The 21,647-nt window shown below is 35.4% G+C and overlaps 1 protein-coding gene across 1 annotated transcript in view; it reads right to left on the bottom strand.

The window, feature by feature from the left end:
- Positions 1–11,510: 11,510 nt before the first annotated feature.
- The window catches only part of CNTN6 (contactin 6), a 284,142-nt gene continuing 274,005 nt past the window's right edge, over positions 11,511–21,647 (bottom strand). The window contains 4 exon segments of the mRNA XM_023249978.2: positions 11,511–11,975; positions 11,977–12,037; positions 12,889–13,057; positions 13,825–13,937. Of these exon segments, the coding sequence (XP_023105746.1) occupies positions 11,933–11,975; positions 11,977–12,037; positions 12,889–13,057; positions 13,825–13,937 (386 nt within the window). The 3' untranslated portion in view covers positions 11,511–11,932.

Here is a 21,647-nt window from a genome sequence, read left to right as displayed (position 1 = left end):
CTGAGAACTGCCTTCTAGTTTTGAGGAACAAGTAACATAGCAAAAGCTCCAAGATGAGCTCTATGAAGAGAAAAATCTTTTAGAAAAGATATAAGTAATGATCATTAACTCATTAATTTAACCTTTTGTAATTAAATAAGTTGTGTTTATTTATTAGATACTTATTAGAGTTTATTAATTGTTATTCATTTGTTTCTAAATAAGTTCCATTTATTGAGAGCTTCAGAAACTGCGAGGAAATGTATTGGGTTCTGGGGATACAATGATGAACCAAAAACCACATGGCTTCTATCCTCATAGAGCTTACGGTTTACTGGAAATTTTAGGAATTAATTTAAAAATAACACAAATATATTTTGAAGAACTAGAGGCTTGATAAGTGTTAGGGGAGAGTATATTGGTACAATGGGAGATGGTAAGAGGAGAATTTTACTTAATCAGAATGAATAGCAATTAATCTGGTGAAAGAGGCAAGAGTAGCTGTGTGAGGGCAATAGGAGACTCCAGGGCAAGATAATACCATGTGCATAATTCCTGTGGTGAGATGGGGAACATCATGGTTGGAGGGGAATGAAGGTCTGTTGTCTTGGCACCCCAAAAACCAGGGCTACAGTGATAACAGTGGAGTTTAAAGAGATTATTAAAAGATAAGATAAATAGCAGAGAGATAAGGCAGGAAAATTCCTGAGAAGGGTGCAAAAATCAGTATATGGCAGAAGACTTTTATTTGATAATGGAGATTTCACTCATAGGAAGCTCTTCTAAAGTCATTTAGTTCCTACAACCTGCATCTTATGTTTCTACTTCTCCTCTCTTATTTTACTAGAGTTCCTGTCCCACACCATGAGAGATACTATACCAGGTGCGGAGGTCATGGAGTCCCTGTTCCCCATGGAGTTTCAGATATGAGTGGAGGAAGATGCATTTCCTGTAAGCCAAGTAAGAATCCTAAATGCACTTTCTCAGAGAATCATGGTTTTGTTTTAAGATTTTGTTCTTGAGTTCCATGAATGCTATTCCGTCATCTCATTACAAAGCAATACGCTTTAGTGGGCTGCAGAAGGGACCATTTTCAGCAATCTTTCTATGAAACAAAGTGAGCATTATGTTGTAACATCCAAATGACAGCTTTCCTAGAACAACACAATATATTTATATGCTGGTTACTGTCTATACATTGGAAGTGTCCTATTTCATCTTATCTGTAGACTATAGTTTGGAAACAGCTAGAATTATCCCCCACCAAGAATTCACCTAAACCTCTAGGCATGTCGAATGCCAAGACTGTATAGGTAGGTTAAAAGGGTAAAGGAGAATCCATTTAGGAGAATAAATTAAACATTGATCTTCGTGATAGAGATGTTCAAATCATTTTACCTTTGGATATTAACTTGTCTTCTGGACAATGGAGGAAATAATGCGAGAATTTTCTCTTTGCCTTAAAATGTAAGTTTACAGAGAATAGCTGTTTCTTTAATTGTCACAAAGCCAACAGAGTTGTTAAATACAAATTTCAAAAAATAATTCATGTACAGTCACTTGTCATGATATCTTAAAATGTTTGTTCATCAGCCTGCTTGAGATAAATGAATAAAATATTCATGTTGATAATAGGCTCCCCCCCATTTCAAGAAACTCTTCTTATAAATATTACAAAAATGTTTTTCAGGCAAACCACAGTATTTAAGATCATAATTTTATATTCTTCTATTTAGATTACTCTTGTTCTAAACTATATAGCTGGCAAAACACACTCAGACTTGTTAACAAAGAAATAAAACTTTTTTTCATTTTCTCCCTGCCTTCTTGTCTTCCTTGTACATTTCTCAAAAGCCTACTACATGCTCAGCATAGTCATTAAGTGCTGGAAAATTCACAGCGTTCAATTATTTTGCCATTATGTGAGAGAAGCTGGAAGGTGAACCAACAATTGAAAGATCAAGTGCCAAATGCGGTGACAGGGATGTATGCAAGGAGCTCAAAGGATAAGTAAAGGTGAGAAGTGCACTCACAGTCTCAGAAGAGTGTGGGACAGAGTGGGAACACTGTGCCAGTGGCTGTCACTAGGGCTGGTTACTGAAGATGCTGTTGAAGGAAGGAGGGCAATCCCTCCAAAAAGGGGGGCATAAGCAAAGGTCTGTAGGAACAAAATACAATGTCAGGGAAGAGCAAACCATTTGGTTACTCTAAACTTACTAATTCAACGTTTGATAATAAACTCTTTTTTGAAATGAAGTCAAAGAAAAAAAACCCTATAGACATTCTGTTGGTTTCTCATTTTGGAATTAGGTTAAACTTGAAGAATCTTTCTGTTCTGAAGCAATCAGTAGTCAATCTTAATTGCCCAAGTATTTTGCAAATGGAGTTTTCCAATCATTTTGAATGAGAGTTAACTTTATCTCTGAGTATCTTAGGGGTAAAAAAAATGTTTTAACTTAGTAAAGTCAAGGTGGTAATCCGAATTTACCTAATTTGATGGCTGACTCAGGGTCTTGCACTGTTCAGGATTTTTGTTATAAAATAGAAGCTATGCATCATTTGTACCATTTAAGTACTACTCCATTACTACTAAATTACCTATATATAATAGTACATTGTAAGGAAGAAAAATTTGATACTTAGAAAACGAAGTAGGTCACTTTGAAAGTCACCTCAGAGGTTAAGGGTCACTACCACCAGTTAATGAAGAAGCTGGATCCCTCAGGGAAAAATGTATTTCTTGACCCCAATTTTAGCGATGTATTCCTTTGACATCTTCATCCAGATATTTCATAGGCATCTCCAACTTACCATGAACGCCCCCAAATCTTAATGGTCTTCCTATCTTCTGTATTCCTAGGTGTGTTCCTAATCTAGTTTTAACCACCTGATGATAACAAAAAAATTAAGGCATACCTTACCTGCATTATAGCCAATTGATAATATTTTAAAGTGTGTTGGTGTTCTTTGTTTTTGTTTTTTTTTACATTTATTTATCCTTGAGAGAGAGAGAGAGCACAAGTTGGGTAGGGGCGGAGAGAGAAGGGGACACAGAATCCAAAACAGGCTCAGGCCTCGAGATGTCAGCATACAGCCTGACATGGGGCTCGAACTCACAAACTGTGAGATTATGACCTGAGCCGAAGTCGGATGCCAAACCAACCAATTGAGCCACCCAGGTGCCCCAATAATTTCTTTTAAGTTTTTAATTCCACTTAGTTAACATAGAATGTTATATGAGTTTCAGATGTAGAATGTAGTAATTCAACACTTCCACACAACATGACAAGTGCCCTCCTTAATCCCCATAACCTATTTCACCCATCTCTCCACTGGTAACTATCAGCTTGTTCTCTCTAATTAAGAGTCTCTTGATTTGTTTCTTGTTTTTTTTTTCCCTTTGCTCATTTGTTTTGTATCTTAAATTGCACATATGAGTAAAATCATATAGTATTTGTCTTTGTCTGACTTATTTCGCTTAGCCTTATACTCTCTAGCTCCATGGCAAGATTTCATTCTTTTCTTTTTATGGCTGAATAATATTCCATTGCATATATATACCACTTCTTCTTTATCCATTCTTGGCCAATTGATAATTCTTGACAAGTCTACAGGTATCCATCCCCTGCTAAGTCACCATTAACTATCACATGGACTACTGTGAAAAACTCTGGTTCCACCCTTGACTTCCTAACAATTCATTTACCACTCAGTAGCAAGAGTAATGTTCTTAAAACATACATAACATTTAAAACTTAAATGCACATCCCTCCTCATTATCTGCGATGTCCAAGAGGACTGAATTCCAGCTGAACTCTGCATATGCCCCTTCTGGTGCCATTCTCCATCCACACTGGCTTTCCATGAATAATTAAACACACTGACCTCCTTCTCCTTAGACATTTGCATGTATTTTACCTTTTCTGTTTGAAATGCCCTTTCTCCCCATTCTTTACATGTCCAACTTCTTTTCCTTTTTCAGGTCTTGGTATAAATGGAAATTTCTCTAAGAAGATGTCTCTGATCACTTACTCCAATGTTAATTTCCCATTGTGGTATCTTATCACAGCATCTTCCTTATTCCCTCCTAGCATTTACCACAATTTGTAAATATTTTATTACTATTTTTTTTGATGGCAGTGGGGAGTTGGTTGGCATATCACCTCTCCCTAATATATGTCTATTTTTCACTACATTTTCCCCATTTTGTAGAGCTAAGCACAATGTATTGAACATGGTAAACAATTAATGTTTCTTGAATGATTTGATGACATAAACATAGATCTATTTGATGAGTAATTGTAATGTTTCTGACCTGAATATAAACAGAAAGATATGTTTTTTTAAACATTTCATTTTATATAAATATTAGTTTTTCTTACATTAAAGTCATAGCTCATAAAAGCTAAAATGATGTGATCATGTAAATAAGTATAAGGTAATATGCTATAAAAAGCAATGACACTATTTATTACTAGGCTTTCAAAAACGTAGAGTAAACCTGGGAATTAACATAATTAAAGTGGTGACAGAAAGAAGCTATCCCTGCTACCTAATTTGAAAGCCACAATCGGTGTTCCCTAGGACTAACTACATTTCATGAAACACAAAAGTAGCTCACTAGGTTAGTGCCATGCAGGAAGGCAGACCCAGAAGTACCCAAGGAAAGCTGGATTCACATGAAAATTGACTTCTGAACACTGACAACTATATCAATTTTAAAATAAATGAATACTAATGACGTCTAACCTGTCCGGGGTTGGCTTGTGTCTTGGGTTGAAAGTGTGCAACCTCTTTAGTGACAAAGGACTATTTTTTCCCCTGAAATTTCCAGTAAATCCATCAGGTATCCAGAGCTTTTGGAAACAAATATGACTAAGCATTACAATACGGCCTAAGGAAGTAGCATCTAAGAAGAGAACGTCATAGCTTTGTGTTATACTTGCCAACTAAAAATACTCTTCTGGCTGAATATATGGATTTAATATTGCAGCATGACAAGATTATTACATTTCATTATAGTGTATGGTCAAGTATATAGCCTTTAGTTAATTTGGTTGCAGGGAAAAAAATTACAATGTAGACCTTGGAATGATCCAAATGCCTTCTTGACACTGTGGGTGTCACTTCCTAACTTGACTGTATAATTCTCAGAGTCATGTCTCTGCAGACAAACTTATGAGTATTTTTCCCAGTAATAATCTTCCAAGGGAAGGAGAAGGTTTTTCATAATTCTGTGTTTTCTGTTAAAAATATTGTCCTTTAAATTGTTTTCAACTTTAGAAGACTGAAAAAATATTTTATATGCGGATATAGCTACATCAATTATACATCACACCAAATTATAACATTGTTAAGATGGAAGCTTCACTAAAAGACAACATTATTATGGTAAACTTTACCACTTTTATAGGAGCAGTAATGAGATTCTATCAGTTTATGCCCACAATGTATGCACAGTAATTTATGCCTCCTTTTGGTTGTTTGTTTATCCAGAATCTATTTTTTGAGCAACTATTGGATGTCAGACACTCTACTGATGTGATGGATACAATAGGGGATATAAAGGTAAGGTCCACCTCTTCTGGAACTCATTTTATAGAAAAATGGGACAAGTGGTTAATAATATAATATAATATAATATAATATAATATAATATAATATAAACATAATGTATACTAATATATAAAATAATTTATATGATATATGATACATAACGTGACATAAGATAATGTGAAATAATAGAAACCATAGGAAGTTTTCTGGTGAAGAATATTAATTTCAGATAGACAAGTCCAGGATCTTAATTTTTATCAACAGGTATGAAGTTAACATTAATTTCTCTTCTGTCCATTAATAGCAACAGGTTGTAGGCAATCAAGTTATCTTTAACTAGTTACAATGCATTTTTCAGCAATCATCTAGCTTGAAATACAAATTGATTCTAAACATTGCTCCAAATAATTTAAACCATATCCCTGCTTTACTTTTAAGAGTCTCTTCAGAAATAGCTATACTCTCTTAAGAATGTAGAAGGATGAAATTAGTCCCATGTGAGTTTGCAAGTCTAAATATAATAATAATTTAGGATGACAACACTTTCACTTTTAAACAAATAAGAAAAAAGATCTGATTCAGAAGGCCGGTAATATATTCAATTATGCTTTGCTGTCATTAGAAAATAGGCTGAAATTAATCTGCTCAAAGTTGGGAGATTTTATAACTACTGCACTTAAAGGTAATAAAAGTTGCCTAGAATCATTACTGTTAGTATCTAAAGCCCTTGAGAATACTTGAGGTTTGTTATGAGTAAATATCATTTGAGAAACAAATTCTGTTGCTATGACATTTACTTCACAAGCTGAAAATTCCATTATGGATGGATGTAGATTATTTTGTTTGAATGAAAATTATTTAGTCCATGCAGGCCAATATGAATTTGACTAAAATTTCAGTATCTCAAAATTATTACCTTTCGCACTTTCCAATTACTGTTTTCCTCTAGGCATGGTACCTGGTCTCAGTCACTAATGTATACTTTTTCAAAGTGCCATTGCAAAAAGTCAATATACTTCTGGGAAAAAATTATCATAATAAAAATCATTAGAATTTATGAAGTGCATTCTATCTTCAAAGTGATTCATAAGCATTAATTAATCACCATCCAAGAACAGGTACCTACCCAACACACCATTCAGTTCCAGGAATATGTGACAAATTTGCCATGATTTCATCCAGCGTGCTTTTATAGGGACAGGTTCTTTGATAGGGACAGGAAGCAAAACACATCATTACATCAGGATTTCTTTTCTCTCTCATTGAGCTGCAACTTACTGCCTTTATTTAAAGTCATCATATTTTCTTCTCTCCTGAGCTTTGCTATGGACAAGATAAATATCTTCTAAGATATGCCTAACCAGATTGTAAAGTATATGTTTTTCAAAACAGGATCCTTATTCTGATGTTTTCTCGAAACCACTATATTCTAAGAATTTTATTTTTATGTATTACTTCTTTTAAGAATATATTATTTACCCACCAAAATCTGGACTTTAGGTCAGCTTATTATTTTAGTCAGGCTTATAAAAGAAAAATACTTATTTTCCTAAGGAAAATGGGGGAAAACAAATCTCCCTAACAGTTGGCTGCATAAATCTGTCCAGAAAGCAAAATATGTGTTGTAAGAATCATTCTCTCTGCCCAGGACTGTACCAAGTGCTGTCAAGAAGAGGAATATTAAAAGTAATGGAGCAGATAAATTTACCTTTTTATAAAAATTCTCTTGCTATGTAAAGAAGTGAAAGAACTTCTAACAACTATTATTTATAATTTCATGAAAGAAAATAAATGTTCATATGGAAAAGTAGAAAGAAAATAACTTCCAAATTAAAAATAAATTAATGTTTATTTATTTTTGAGAGACAGAGATAGAGTGCGAGCAGGGGAGGAGCAGAGAGAGAGACACAGAATCCAAAGCAGGCTCCAGGCTCTGAGCTGTCAGCACAGAGCCCGATGTGAGGCTGGAACTCATAAACTGGGAGATCATGACCTGAGCCGAAGTTGGATGCTTAACTGACTGAGCCACCCAGGCGCCCCTCAGGTTTTGAAATAATGAAGAAATTCAGGATTTTTATATTTTTTTCTACATTATTATCTTAATTATATTAATAGCTTGTTATGAAAGGATGAACAGACTGTCTAGCCCTGTGGTTTATATATACAAACAATAATTCCATAGAACACAGCACCTTGCTATTCAACGCATACAGAATGAGACCCTGACATACAAATTTTAGGTCAATAGACCGAGCCAAACTCACTAATTTGATGGTAATGAGATAAAGAAGTTAAAAAAAAAAAGATAAAGTAACCATCAATTATTTTAAAACTTTTGATTTTCTCAGAAGAATAAAGCTTTAAGTAATGATAATAATTGAATTGATTTTTATAAAGTAAAGTAACGTACTCTTTTTTGTCAAGTAATTTTATTTTAAAATTGAACATGTAAAGCAAACCAGTATTCATGTTCAACTTCATGTCATCAAAGAATGGACATTTCACCACATAAAGCAAAAAAATGTGTAACCTCTCAAATAGTTCACAAATTATTCATTATTAAAATCTCATCACACTGTATGAATTTTCTCATTTTGCCCTGAACAATGAAAGTTTTATCACAGCTTTGCACTTGGGGACCTCTAAAACACAGCAGCAATTCTCAGTGGAGAGTAGAGATGGGTCAGAATCTCTAAGGGTTCTTTGTGACTTGAAAAAGCATACTCAATTTAATCATTGTTTTAGTAATGAAAATTCAATTAACTAAGAGTTAAAGAAAAGCTCAAGAAAGCTCAACACAATCATTTAGGCTAGTGAAATACAGAAATAAATTGGAAAAGCTATATAGAGTGTGTGTGTGTGTGTGTTGTGAAAGGTAATGAAACACTGTCTTATACTAAAAGAAGTCAACTATGCAGCTTGATAGAGAATTGCAAGGTTTTAAAGGAACTCAGAGATCTTGTAATCCAACATCTCATTTTACAGATAAAGAATATTTCAATAATTGCATGTCAAAAGTTTATAAGGTTAGAATTTAATTATTTGAAATCATCAAAAACAGCACTGTGATGGTTAATTTTATGTGTCAACTTGCCTGGACTGCAGGGGTTCCAGATATTTAGTTAAACAATATCCTGGGTATGTCTGTGAGGGAGTTTCTAGAAGAGCTGAACATTTGAATCAGTAGATGGAGTGAAGAAAATTGCCCTTCCCAATTTGGCAGGGCCTCATCCAGTCTGCTGAAGGCCTGAATAAAATAAAAGGCTATGGAAGAAAGAACGGTTTCTCTGCCTGACAGCCTTTGCTCTAGAACATTCATCCTCCCCTGCCTTCGTACTCAGACTGAAAACAGAAATTATACCATGGGTTCTTCTGGTTCCCAGACTTGGATTGGAACTATGCCATTCACTCTTCTGGGTCTGGAATTCTTTGCTTCCATAATTGCATAGCAAGTTCTTATAATCTTTCTCTCTCTATATGTGTATACATGTTTGCAACTGTGTATACACACACCTTCTCTCTCTCTCTCTCTCTCTCTCTCTGTCTCTCTCTCTCTCTGTCTCAGTTCTGTTTCTCAGGAGAACCCTGATTAATTCAAGTACTGAGTTCAACAGTGATGCGATTACCAAATTGTTGATTTCTGTTGAATTAAATATGTAGTTCTATAGCAAATAAAGTAATAAGTATGGCATTTGGGGAGTGTATACAAGTTGACATCTCAAGATGGAGTCTAGACTGATAACATACAGAGGCTTAAAAATAGTAGATTCACTTAGGAGAGAGAATGATTATTTTATCACATTTGAAATCTAAATAGAATCCATACCATCTCTCACCGTATTTGCTGTTAAAGATAGCAAGTCCTCTTATGGGCCACCTTCTGGTGTACAGTTAGAAATCGGACACTGACCTAGAGGATTTTAGTGTGAAGAATAGAAGAGAGGACATGGGGCTGATTTGAACTTCACATTACCTGGCAGCCCAGAGCTTTATAGGGTCGTAAATCTGCTGTGTCAAGTCTCCTAACCCTTATTCCCTTTTCCTCCTTGAGCTGTTTCCAGGTGCAACCACATTTCTTCTCCTTCCTGTAAGAATTATGAAAATAAGTTATCATGTTTATAACAGTTTCTACCAGCAATAAAGGGGTCCACTGGAAATATTTTGTAAATGTTGGGAGTACACACATCACACAGAATGTCTTCCTGAAGTGGATTAACGGAATCATCACTGGTTCCATTCTTTAGTGCCATTTAGTTTCCAGAGTAGGTGGACAACTCGTTTTTCTTGCAACTTTTTTGGATTTTGACATAAGCACAGGCTGAATTTGTTAGCATAGTCTATTGGGCACTTAAGGAAATATAGTAACGTGTTTCATTAGGGGTTTAATTCATAGTGGCAGATGACAGCAGCTCTATTTGTTGAAAACTTGCAATGTGGAATTCATTACACTCAACATTTGTGTACGTTATGTCCTTTAATCCTGATAATAGTGATGTGGGGCTGTTAAAAGATGTGTCCAAGGCTTCACTTAGTGTAGAAATTTAAGTAAATCAAGAGCCAAAACAAATGCTATTTAGTATTAACACCAAATTATATTCCAAAAATTTTAGTATGGGTTGATAAATAATAAATAGCAGATATTGAATAATGTATAGTTTTAAACCTCCAACAATTGTGAATTAAAGCACAACTGCAAACCTATAAGAGTTATTGCTAAGAACTGCCTTAGCCTTCGGACTCATACACATGTAGCTATGTATCCAATTCGCTTAATCAGTAGAAACAAAAATCTCATAGTATACTTAACTCTCAGTCTCTGCTTTGTGGAGGAAGACACAAATCTTGTCTCTCACTAAGTTGAGAAAACCATTGAGACCTTGTGCCGCTGGTATTTCTGATCAATACAGATGTATCTTGGACAGGCAGCTGTTAACATGAGTGTGCCAAACAACATTTGCTCTTGCTTATTTATTTTGCTCCCTCAAAGCACAGCCATATCTTAGGGCATGGAGGAGAATAAGGCTCATTAATTTGTACTGTATGCTTGACACACTATTCAGGCAGGGAGAAATTCTGAACTATGAAAAGTCATTGTCCATCTGCTCCTGACTATACTGGGTATTTTAAATAGCTCTAAAATACATTAGAAATGAAAAGAACAAAATCCAATTTTGAGGACTGTGTGATTTGAGGGTTGTGAGGATAATTCAAATATTTTCAACATAATTAAGAGGTTACACCATATGAAGAAGGCAGAACTAGGGTGGCCATTTCTCAACCCTAGCTCCCTAGGACATCAAGACTGATTGGCTAGGAGCTAGTACAAGCTGCCAGGAGGCCAAACTCCTTAAGGCTGTTTGTGAAGGAAATGGATGGCCACATAGAATGGCACTGTCCCACTCATTAACCTTACCTTCACCCAGACTGCTTTCTCCAGAATGCGGATCCAAGAAGTAGAGCCACTGACTGAAATAGGTTCACCTTACAGAAGAGCCACCCCACAAAAATCTTTATAAGACTTGGACAATGTAGGACTATTTTCATAGTTGCAGAGAAGATTGGCTATATATATGTGTGTATTTATTTATCATAGATTTTTTTATTATATGAAAAAAAGGCCACATGCATTGCTAACAATTTGTAATAATTACCTGAGACTTGTTCATGCAACTTTTTTTCTTAGGAGATTTCAAAATTGATTAAAAAAATTAAATTTTGCTGTGAGAAACTGCCTATGATATACCAGACTTGTTAAATTGTTTTAGATGGTTGCTTCTTCCCCTTCTTTTCTTTTTCTTTACCATAAGGCACTTTCTCCTGCCACTATTATTACTGGGATTCTTAGGAAAGTGAGTTGAAAAGAACATCATGTATATACATATATTACTGGGTACAAATATTTCCCGGCCTCACCTCATTCAGACGTAAAAGCACATCACGCTTTGGAAAAGCTTACATTTTTAAAGAATCCCAACTGTAAACAAATAATTACATTTTATTCCAAGTAGGGTGAACATTTTTAATAGTTACATAAATTGCCTGAAGCATGTAAAAATATACATATTTTCTATGATAACTCAAATCTATTTCATATTTATCATCATCATCAAGGGGAGTTATTTATACTTTCCATATAAGTCACTTAAAAGCCACAGCAGTTACAACTCCACGGATCATTTGGCACTTTCAGAATATATGAAATCATGTGTGAACTTTAAAGTTCAAAAGTGTTTAAAACTGCTTTATTAATGTACCATAGATATTTACAAGATCTTAATAATATACATTTTTTTTTCTTTCCAAACAAGTCTGTATTAATGATGTATTTTGTGATAGGGGCTGGAGAGCTTATTTACAGAATGATTTGTTTTCAAAAAACTCTCAAAGATTTATGGTTTTATTCATCGTATAAGTGGCTGAATTGCAAAACAGTAAAAAATGATGACAATTGACAGGAAACAGACGCTAGGTTCTAAGACTGGAACTCCTCTGGAACTCAAGCCTGCAAAATATAAAAATAAAATGAAACATCTTGAGAAAAAAATACAATTGCTTGTTAGATTAATTTTCAAGACCTAAAATGCATACTATCATTTGTCTTCTAATAACACGTTTTAGTATACTAGTTTTGTTTATATTATATACAAGGAAGTGTCTTTAGTCCTCTATCCTAGGCTATCTGTTTTAAATGTAAAAATGAAAAAGGAAAATGCTTAAATTGACCAAGTCTGACGGAAGGGTAGATTAGGATTTGCCAACATGTGGTGCCTGATGATTTCACTGAGGCCCAACTTTAAGCAAGTGATTCATCTGAAGCAAAAATAACAAATCTTATTATGTGCTAAATCCAACTGATTGGTGTGACCTGCTTAGAACACTGTATGGAGAGGATCTGAGATTTGGGACTCAGCTCCCTATGCAAGCCATGATTGATTAGTGATGTCTGCAATGGATATGGGAATAGGGGTACAAGTACATGCGTTTCATATTTTCTGTCCCTGCTCCAAGAAGCCTGTGAAAACCCACAGAAACACTTCCTGATTTTTGTACCAAGAGAATGAATTATGTACCAACGACACACAGTTGTGTGTTTTCTTTTCTTTTTTTTTCTTTTTGAGATTCAAATGAGGAAACATGAAACTGTTTGTAATAAGTATGCATGTTGCAAATTTGAGGAATTATTTAAAGAAAGATTGACTCATCACCTCTTGTTCACAACTGAAAATGGAAACACAGACCTTTTATTTTTTCACCCAACATTCAAACAAGAATTGGAAAGCTTCATAGAGCCTAGATTTCAGGCTGCAGCTGTCCAGATTCAAAATCTACAACAGCGATGGTGATTCAACTTACTTGACATTTTTGGAATCCTAATTTCTTCACTGCTGCTTCCATCCCCACCATCACTAACTGTTCTTATTTCAATCAAGTAGTCTTCTTCAAACGGAACCAGAAGCTCAGCCGATGTATTGTTTGTTTCCAAGATATGTGTTTTACTCTGTCTGTTTTGCCGATACAGAATCTAAATAAAATAGTGAATCGAAGTTAAAAGGACATGTTGCTCTTTTAAGGTCCAGACACTCTTCTGGAACACTCTACAATGTATCATTATAAATGCTGTCCTCCTTGAATGGAAATATCCAGTCTATGCCTTTTCCTTAAATTTAGGCATTAAAAAAAAAAAAAAAAAAAAAAAAAACAAGAACAAAAACAAAGATTTTGTCTTTGGCCAATGCTTCTGAAATGACAATAGATTTATCTCAATTAAATAGCTTGAGGCTATTACCTTTGGAGCTTGCTGTGAAAAGTCACTGGTTAGTTTGGACCCGTTTCAAATACTGGATATATGCATTTGCTAGGAGACGAAGTCCATTACCAGTGATAGAAATAATGTGCTGTGGGTATTTGGCTATACTCTTGTTAGATTCCTTTTATATTGTTAAAGGCTTACATGCCACTGCAGCCTAAGTTCTAGAAATTCTATTTGAGTATATTCGTAGATTTCATTCTCATCTCACCTTACTACTCACACACACCATCATCTTCTGATGGCAAGGGGGAGTCGCTTGAAGAAAAACTTTATTCTTGTTGTACCATGATACATTACTGTCTGCAGCATATAAAAATTTTCAGTGAAGAATTTGAAAGAGGCAATGTTAAGCATTTTTCAAATAAGTTTTAAAGATTCCTGTATTTTCAAATGTGTAAATTTGTTTCTTATTTGGTTGTGACATTCTTGGTTCCTTAGTAATTTAATTGATATTATTAAGGGAGAAACAAAATACTCACCTTGTAGCCCAACACTTCAGACTCATTTTCCATGGTTTTTACATGTTCCCAGTTCAGGCATAATTTAGAGTTTGTCAGCTTCCAGGCAATGTTAGCTGGTGGTTGGCTTGGTGCTTTAAAGAGATAATCAAAGATCCAAATGAATATTAATTAGCTCGTGGTTACTGTATGGCCCATCAACATGAAAAGGGAAAATAAGTCCTGGATGATTATCATAGCAGAAGCACAACTTTTTTCAGTGTCATTTGAAATATCATACTAATTCTAATCAGAATAAGCAAATTCATTTAAATTCTGGTCATTTGGGAATGTGTTTGTGACAAACTTATGAATTAATAATGGCTTGTTACATGTCCAGTATTAATGTATTAATCATTGCTTTTGAATTGGTTTACTTTACCAATATATAACTAGATGGAGGGCTCTGTTATCTAGTGTTCCATGTGGTCATCAATCAAAGAGCATGTCAAGCAAACTCAGGCTACAAACCCTTTATACATATCAACACAGAGGTTACTTCCTAGCAGTCTTTTCCATTTTAATCTTGCATTAGTTAGGACTCTGACTTTAAGTAACACAACAAACTCAAGATACTATAAGCAAAACAGTAAGAGATTATGAAGGATACAGGGGAATCTCTTAGAACTCATGGCAAAATGCAAAAGAGCTTTAAGAGGGACAAAACAAAAATGTCAAAAAGCCAAGAAGTTCTTTCTGCTTCCCACCGTTGTGTCTGCTGCATGGTCATCTTACTGTAGATGCTACAGATCTCTTTGTCATTCTCAGCGTATGCAGCAGAAATCGTGACTGTTCTCCATATCTGACATTTGAAATCTACTCTGTTCAGAAATAGTCCATGCTAGAAGCCCCAGGAGAAAAACGAGGATTGATTGCCTTTGGCCATGTCTATTGCACTCTAATCAATTGTGGCTAAATACTAAGAAAAATGCATGTCATTGAATATAGAGCTGTTCGGAAACCCAGAAAAGAGAAAATAATTACAAACTGGGGGATCATCCCAAAAGGTGTTTACTCTAAATCCAAAATGCAGTTTTTAGTTCCCAGAAATTAAGGTTGTCTAGGAGAAAGGTGGTGAGTAGTAAGAGAAGATGGTCTTCAAGTCAGCCTTCTCAGGGCAATAATGGATCTAGTCCAACTGTAGAATTTTACATACAAGAAAACTAGAGTCCAGGTTGGTGGTCCAGTTATCCAAAAGCAAGCAGTTAAAGAGTGGCTGAGTCACATCAGAATCCCATTCTCTTGATTTCTAAGCCAGTGTTCCTCCATGACAACATGCTGCTTTTCAAAGATTTGAGTCCACATGATTATTTTTGAGATTTAGGAAACTGGAGAGATTAAAAATAATTTAGCTGGAAAGCAGAGGCAAAGATAAAACTACCCAGCAAGATGTTTTTGGCATCTTATTTGAATTTGTGAGGCTGAATGAGCATAATATTTAACTCATTATAACACTGATGGAAATGATTTCTTTTGGAGCTTTGACTCAACTACTATTTAATCCCTTATAAATTACTGGATGAGTCTTGCTCGGGGTGTCTGAAATTTTATTACCATATATTACCATTGCTGTAAACCCACAGGGACATTACTCTTGTCCACCTAGTTACTGACACCTCAACTGAGACACGGCTGAGAAATGTTTCCCCTCTGCTTCCAATAGGGCTCAGTTCCTACTTTACAATGGATTTGTCACACTGAATTATAATTATTCTTGACTGTGCGTTTCTTTAACTGTATTGAGGGCATGTACCTTGTTCAACTCTGTATTCTCAACCACTGGCACAGTGGTTGGCACATAGAAGACATACAGTCATATATGTTGAATAAATGACTACAATAAGATAGCTAAAGAAAAACCACTCAGAGTCCTGAGTGATTGTCTCAGGCTATATTGATTATGTACTGGGATGTGGTCAGATCCATAGGTGACACAAAGTGGCCAATCCATTCATTATTCCTTCCTATAATCAAGGTCAACTGCCATGGACAAACCTCAAGCAATTCATATGATTTATAAGATAGGCCAAATGGATTAAACTTTCCCTAGTACATTTCTTGACTATATATACCCAATCATAATTAAAGGCCTAAGAGTTTTGCACTTAGTAAGCACTCAATGCATGTTTGCCAATATGTTTTATTCCTGAAGGACTAGATAGCAACAATAATAGTTTTGTAACTATTCTCCCTCAACTATCCCAGGGTGCCTTTTCTAATATTTTTCTCAGTTATAAAAGAGATCATATAAAAATTCTCAGAAGATACCATAGTTTTAATATCTAGTATGCTCTTGTGGCACATTTCTTTTATCTCTGTTCTTTAAAATGAAGCACTAACATTAACAGCCTCATATAATCAATACAGGGAGAATATAAATTTGCTCCTTTGATGTCATTGGCAGTGATGGACTCTGAAGTTTTCATCTATTTTTGTGTCTATTTTGTAGTTCATTCAGAGGAAAAGTACTGTTTTTAACACTACAAATCCACTGGTGAAGCTCCAGGCTGGGAAACAGAACTGACCCTTCTATCAACTATGTTTACAAGGAGTTTATGACTATGGTAATGACACCAAAATGGTTGCATTTGCTTATCTACCCAAGCATAAGTAAAGTGTTCAATGGACATAAAGTGACAAAAGTTCTACCAGGAATGAATTCTTGGTGTGAATGGCCAAAGGCATAGATAAATTCTTTGCTATCTTGCTATCTTGGAGGTGGAAAGAGCTGGCCTTTAAAGTCAGAGAGATGTGAATCTGTATCCAGTCTCTTCCAAGAGGCCTTGGTTTTTCCATCTTCAGAATGAGTCAAAAATCTCCTAGTTTTTAAGAGTTTTAGCTTATATGCCATAAAATATGAAATGTTCAGCACTTGGTCAGTGTTACATGCTAAAAAGCTCAGTAAACACTAATTCTCTTTCCTGAGAGTAACAGCTCTCCACTCAGATCTTATGACATAATTAATTTTTTCAATTGTGTTCAAAGTGTTTTTTAATAATAATGTAATTCCAAAGTTTGCAAATGACCCACTTCTTAAATATAATTAGAGTAAATTTAACATTCTCCCTTAATAATATTTCTCTTATTTGCGTTCTTTGGATGGTTTTTTAAAGACAGATGGGGGTGCCTGGGTGGCTGAGTTAGTTCAGAGTTTGATTCTTGATTTTGGATCAGGTCATGATCTCACGGCTCATGAGTTCGAGTCCCATGTCAGGCTCTGGGCTGGCAGAGTGAAGCCCGCTTGGTGTCCTCTCTCTCCCTCTCATACTTTCTCTCTCTCCAAATAAATAAATACAGCTTAAAAATTTTAAGAAAATCTCTTATAAAAAAAAAGACAGATAAAGTGGTAGAGTTTTAGCTACTCATAGTCAATCATCTTTCTTATCTTTGTCCATGAAGATGACTCCAATGCCAATGCCTTTTGTCTAGTATTTAAATAAATTTTCTGCAAGTAGCTTTAGAAAGTTGCTTGATATGAACACTATTAACAGTTCTGGTTTCATGTGCTTAACGTACATAGTGAAACTGGATTTCAAATATCTATGATGACATTGAGATTTCCATTACCTTGAAAATCTAAAACGTTGTCACATGGCTAATATGAAACACATGCCATGGATATCTGTACCAAGTTGGTCAATGGTAAACTCAACAAAACAAGCACTTTTCTAATTTTTAAAAGCGTTCTATGCAGTTTTCAGAGACGAAATCATTTTCTATTAATCAAATGACAGAGTGACATTAAACTAGCTGTCTACAGCTCTAATGCTTTCCTTGTGATCAATTTTTCTGTAGATGGCATTTATATTCAACTGTAGTTCACACTGTGAACTCAATTCAAAAACAACTTCTTATGTTACACTTCTAAGTAACAGCATGGGGTTGACATTTGGGCAAGAGAGAAAGAACATAAGTGCAAGATGAAATAAAAGCTTAATGCTTCCTTTATGTCTAAATATGGATTGATTGCAAATTTACAGCAAGAAAAATCCAGTACAGAGTACTAGTCAGTCAACGACAGGGGCCAAATTGAACCAAAACTTGCAAACACTTTGTGTTGCTGGGTCTGAATATTTCTTTCTATATACGCAGTAGTTTTTTTTTTTTTTTTTTTCTTTTCTTCTTGGAATTGAGGTAAATTTTTTTCTTCCTTTGATTGTAATCTAAATTCCATTTAAGCGATATCTGTGTGGCTCACAATATATTTTCAATGCCCCTCAGTTTTCTTTTAGAAATAGATAATTTTTCACTAAGCTATGATTCTTGTTATATCACTGATATTTACTTAAAAAAAAAAAAAACAAAAAGGCATCATCATTATCACCAGTAACAATAATAACAAAGACTTCAGAAGCTTTGCATAAGCTGTTCTTTCTGTTTGGAGATCCCTTTGTCCACTACATCTTTTTTTTTATTTTTCATGCCATATCAAAATATATACCCTTCACTACAAAGCTCCTCCTTTTTATGTATATCTCAGCCTCTTATTTTCTTTGTAGTATTTTTCACAATTTATGATTCTTTAATTTTTTTTTTTTTGCTTTGTTTTCTTTCAGGTTGCCTCTCCACTAAAAGAGAAATTGCCTGAAGGCAGAGATTTTGGCTGTTTTAATCTCTGTCAGCCACCTCACCCTATGCATAGCTCATGTGAAGCACTATTTTTCTTGAGTGATTGACTGATTCATCATGCTTCCAAAAAAAGGCTCTGTCTTCTCTTTAGCTTGCCCAATCAGAATAGGCAGAGATTTTGGTAAATGTGAGCTTTGCTTTCTGAGAATTTACAATGGATGATCAAGTATCAGACTGAAAATCTAGACAGTGACAGTATGAATGTGTGATGGATGCAGAATTTTTGCTGTCACCACTCTTCTGAGGTAATCTTGATGTCATCTCAAGGACATGGAAAATCAAAGTTAGATCCAGGGATAGCATTTGGAATCAGAGCAATCTTCAATGTTTCATTAAAGGCATTCCTCATCTTCGCTTTGGTTGTCCTTTCATGACCCTTGAAGAAAATTTCTGCAACAATTTATAAAGAGAAAGAAAGTAGAAAGTGCTTTCCTGTTTTAAGAAATGCAAAGAAAATGAAATCACCACTGCAGAAGAAGTACAATAATGTGTTACGATGCACTGAGCTTGTGCTGTATGGCGGCCTCTGGGGCACCTTGGTGTACATAATATCCTTTAGTTCTCAGAGAAAACTCTGGAGGAAGCCTCATCTGTTTTTCCAATGAGAAAATGGGTTCTGAGTCATCAGGGAATTAGACCTTTCACACAGGTAGTACATGGCGGAGCTGGGACTCACAGACAACCTTCTTTCACTCAGGAGTCCCTTTCTCTTTCCAACACTATCTCACAATGAGCCAAAGTGGTGGAACACCCAGAAAAATTGCAAATACATTAAAGGGGAAAATAGGGGAAACTTACAATTTGGTAGGAAAGATATTTCACCATTGACAGGCACGGCAGGGGCACGCCGCATGGAGAGAATACATGAAGTGAGTTAAGTGAATGTTAGGTTGTGGAAGATCAATAATTCTCATACTACCATGGCTAGTTAGCAAGATAAGTATAGAAAAGGACTTTGGGACAGATGGTGAAAGATCCTCTTGGCCTTTGTTCTGTGGAATAGAGGAGACAATGAAATTCTGGAAGAAGAATAGGGCACGATTCCATTTTAGGAACAGAAATCCAAAGACCATTTGAGGTTTAGACTGAAGATTTGAGAGTTTGGAAAGAGAGAGACTATGTAGATGGTTAAAGATGAAGATTACAAATTAGCACAGTATTCATGGGATGAAGAGATTCGGAGAATCCATCCATGTTCATTGTGTCTCTCAGTCTAATAGATGCCAAAACAACCTGACTAGGCATTTCTTTTCATATCTAAGGATTAAAATACAAAATTCTTTGATTTGTTAGAATAATTAAGTGAGATAATGTATGTAGAAAATTAACACAGGGCTTAGGATATAGACATGCTCAGTATTTTATAGCTGTGGTCAACATAATAAGGCCCTTTCCCTGAAACATTTCCATATCCTCATCCCTGGAATTTGTGGGCTTAATATTTTTTTTAAATTTTTTTGTGTTTATTTCTTTTTGAGAAAGAGATAGAACATGAGTGGGAGAGGGGCAGAGAGAGAGGGAGACACAGAATCCCAAGCAGGCTCCAGGATCCAAGCTGTCAGCACAGAGCCTGACGTGGGGCTCAAACTCCCAAACCACGAGATCGTGACCTGAGCCAAAGTTGGAGGCTTAACCGACTGAGACACCCAGGTGCCCTCTAATTCTTTTTTTTTTTTTTTTTTTAATGGAAAAGAGGACCGTGCTGGGTATGATTAAATTAAGGATCTTTAGATGGGAAACAATCCTGGATTCTCCAGGTGGGTGAAGTACAATCCTTAAGAGGGAAGGACAGAGGTAGGAGGGCAGAGTCAGAGGAAATACAATGACCGAAACAGAGGGTGAGAGTCACAGGGAGATTTAAAGATAAGGAGCTGCTGGCCTTCAACATAGAGGAAAGGGTCACAGCTAAGGAGTGCAGGTGGTCTCTAGAAGCCAGGAAACACAAAGAAACACATGTTCTTCTAGAGACTCCAAAAGGAGCAGAGCTGACACCAACACCTTGATTTCCAACCACTGAAAATCATTTCTGGCTTCTGACCTCTAGAAAGGTATGAAAATAAATTTGTATTTCTTTGTACCACTAAGTTGTGGAAATCTGAACAGTAACAATAGGAATCGGAAAAAAATTCTATTCTATTTTCATAATGACAATGATATAGAATGTTACAGAAGAAAATTAGTGATTTACTTGGTATTCAAATATAACTCAAATGTAATGGGTTAGAGACCTGTAGAACTTCTTATTCTCAAGTCCTTTTGGCTGGGACACTGAAGGATACAGACTGGTGAAAGCCAACATTAAGAAATATTTGAACAAAATTGCCCTAAAGAAATTAGGAGTTATAAGGGTTTTCATTTGTTTGATTTAATCAGGAAAGAATATGAATGCTTAAAAATAATAAACTGCATTTTAAATTTCCTGAATCTCCTCTCAATTTTCTCTCAGCAGATACATTCTAACATTACATCTTGGTGAAATCGTTCCTTGTTAATCAAACTGTTTTCAAAGGATATGTCCCATACTCTTTGACAACGATGAGCACGTGTGAACACTCAGACAAGCCACCTATGATCATCTTGGCATTTAATCCAAATTTCAGTTAAGGTCACTTGAAGTATCAAGTACTTGAAGGAGGGCAACTGAACAAACATGGGGTCACCATGTCAAAGACAAGTTTTATGCTTAAACACATAGAGTAAGTTAGCACAAACTAATGCATGGTTGCTTTAAGTTGTACAGATGATCAAACTAGCAAATTCAGGTTGCAGAAAAGGAAGTTATTTTGAAAGCTTCTTAAAGTAGTTTATTGTTCGGGTCCCAGTCCACCCTAAACTGGTCAATATGAGTATAGATAATATGAGCTGACTTAAGCGTTGCCTCAATTACTGCACTATCGTGTCTGTCCATCAATCACGATACAAATCTGTGAGGTTTTTTAAATACTATCTTTACACATTTCAAATCACCCTTGATAGTGCCTGAGATAGGAACTGAATTACACAAACGGGTTTCTGTGAGTTTGGCATCTCTGAATACCTGGACAATCTTAAAACCACTGGAAATTTCCATCCAGATTTGAAGATTAGCTGAAAAAGGTTAGACTCCAGAAGGACTCCAGAAGCAAATCATTCATACCCATATATGGCAATGGCTTCATTGATTTGGTCAGCATGGG

This window comes from Felis catus, chromosome A2 (assembly GCF_018350175.1).
Source record: "Felis catus isolate Fca126 chromosome A2, F.catus_Fca126_mat1.0, whole genome shotgun sequence".
In the NCBI taxonomy this organism is placed as follows: domain Eukaryota; kingdom Metazoa; phylum Chordata; class Mammalia; order Carnivora; family Felidae; genus Felis; species Felis catus.
Note: the sequence above shows the minus strand (reverse complement) of the source record. Positions and strands in the feature narration are given on the sequence as shown.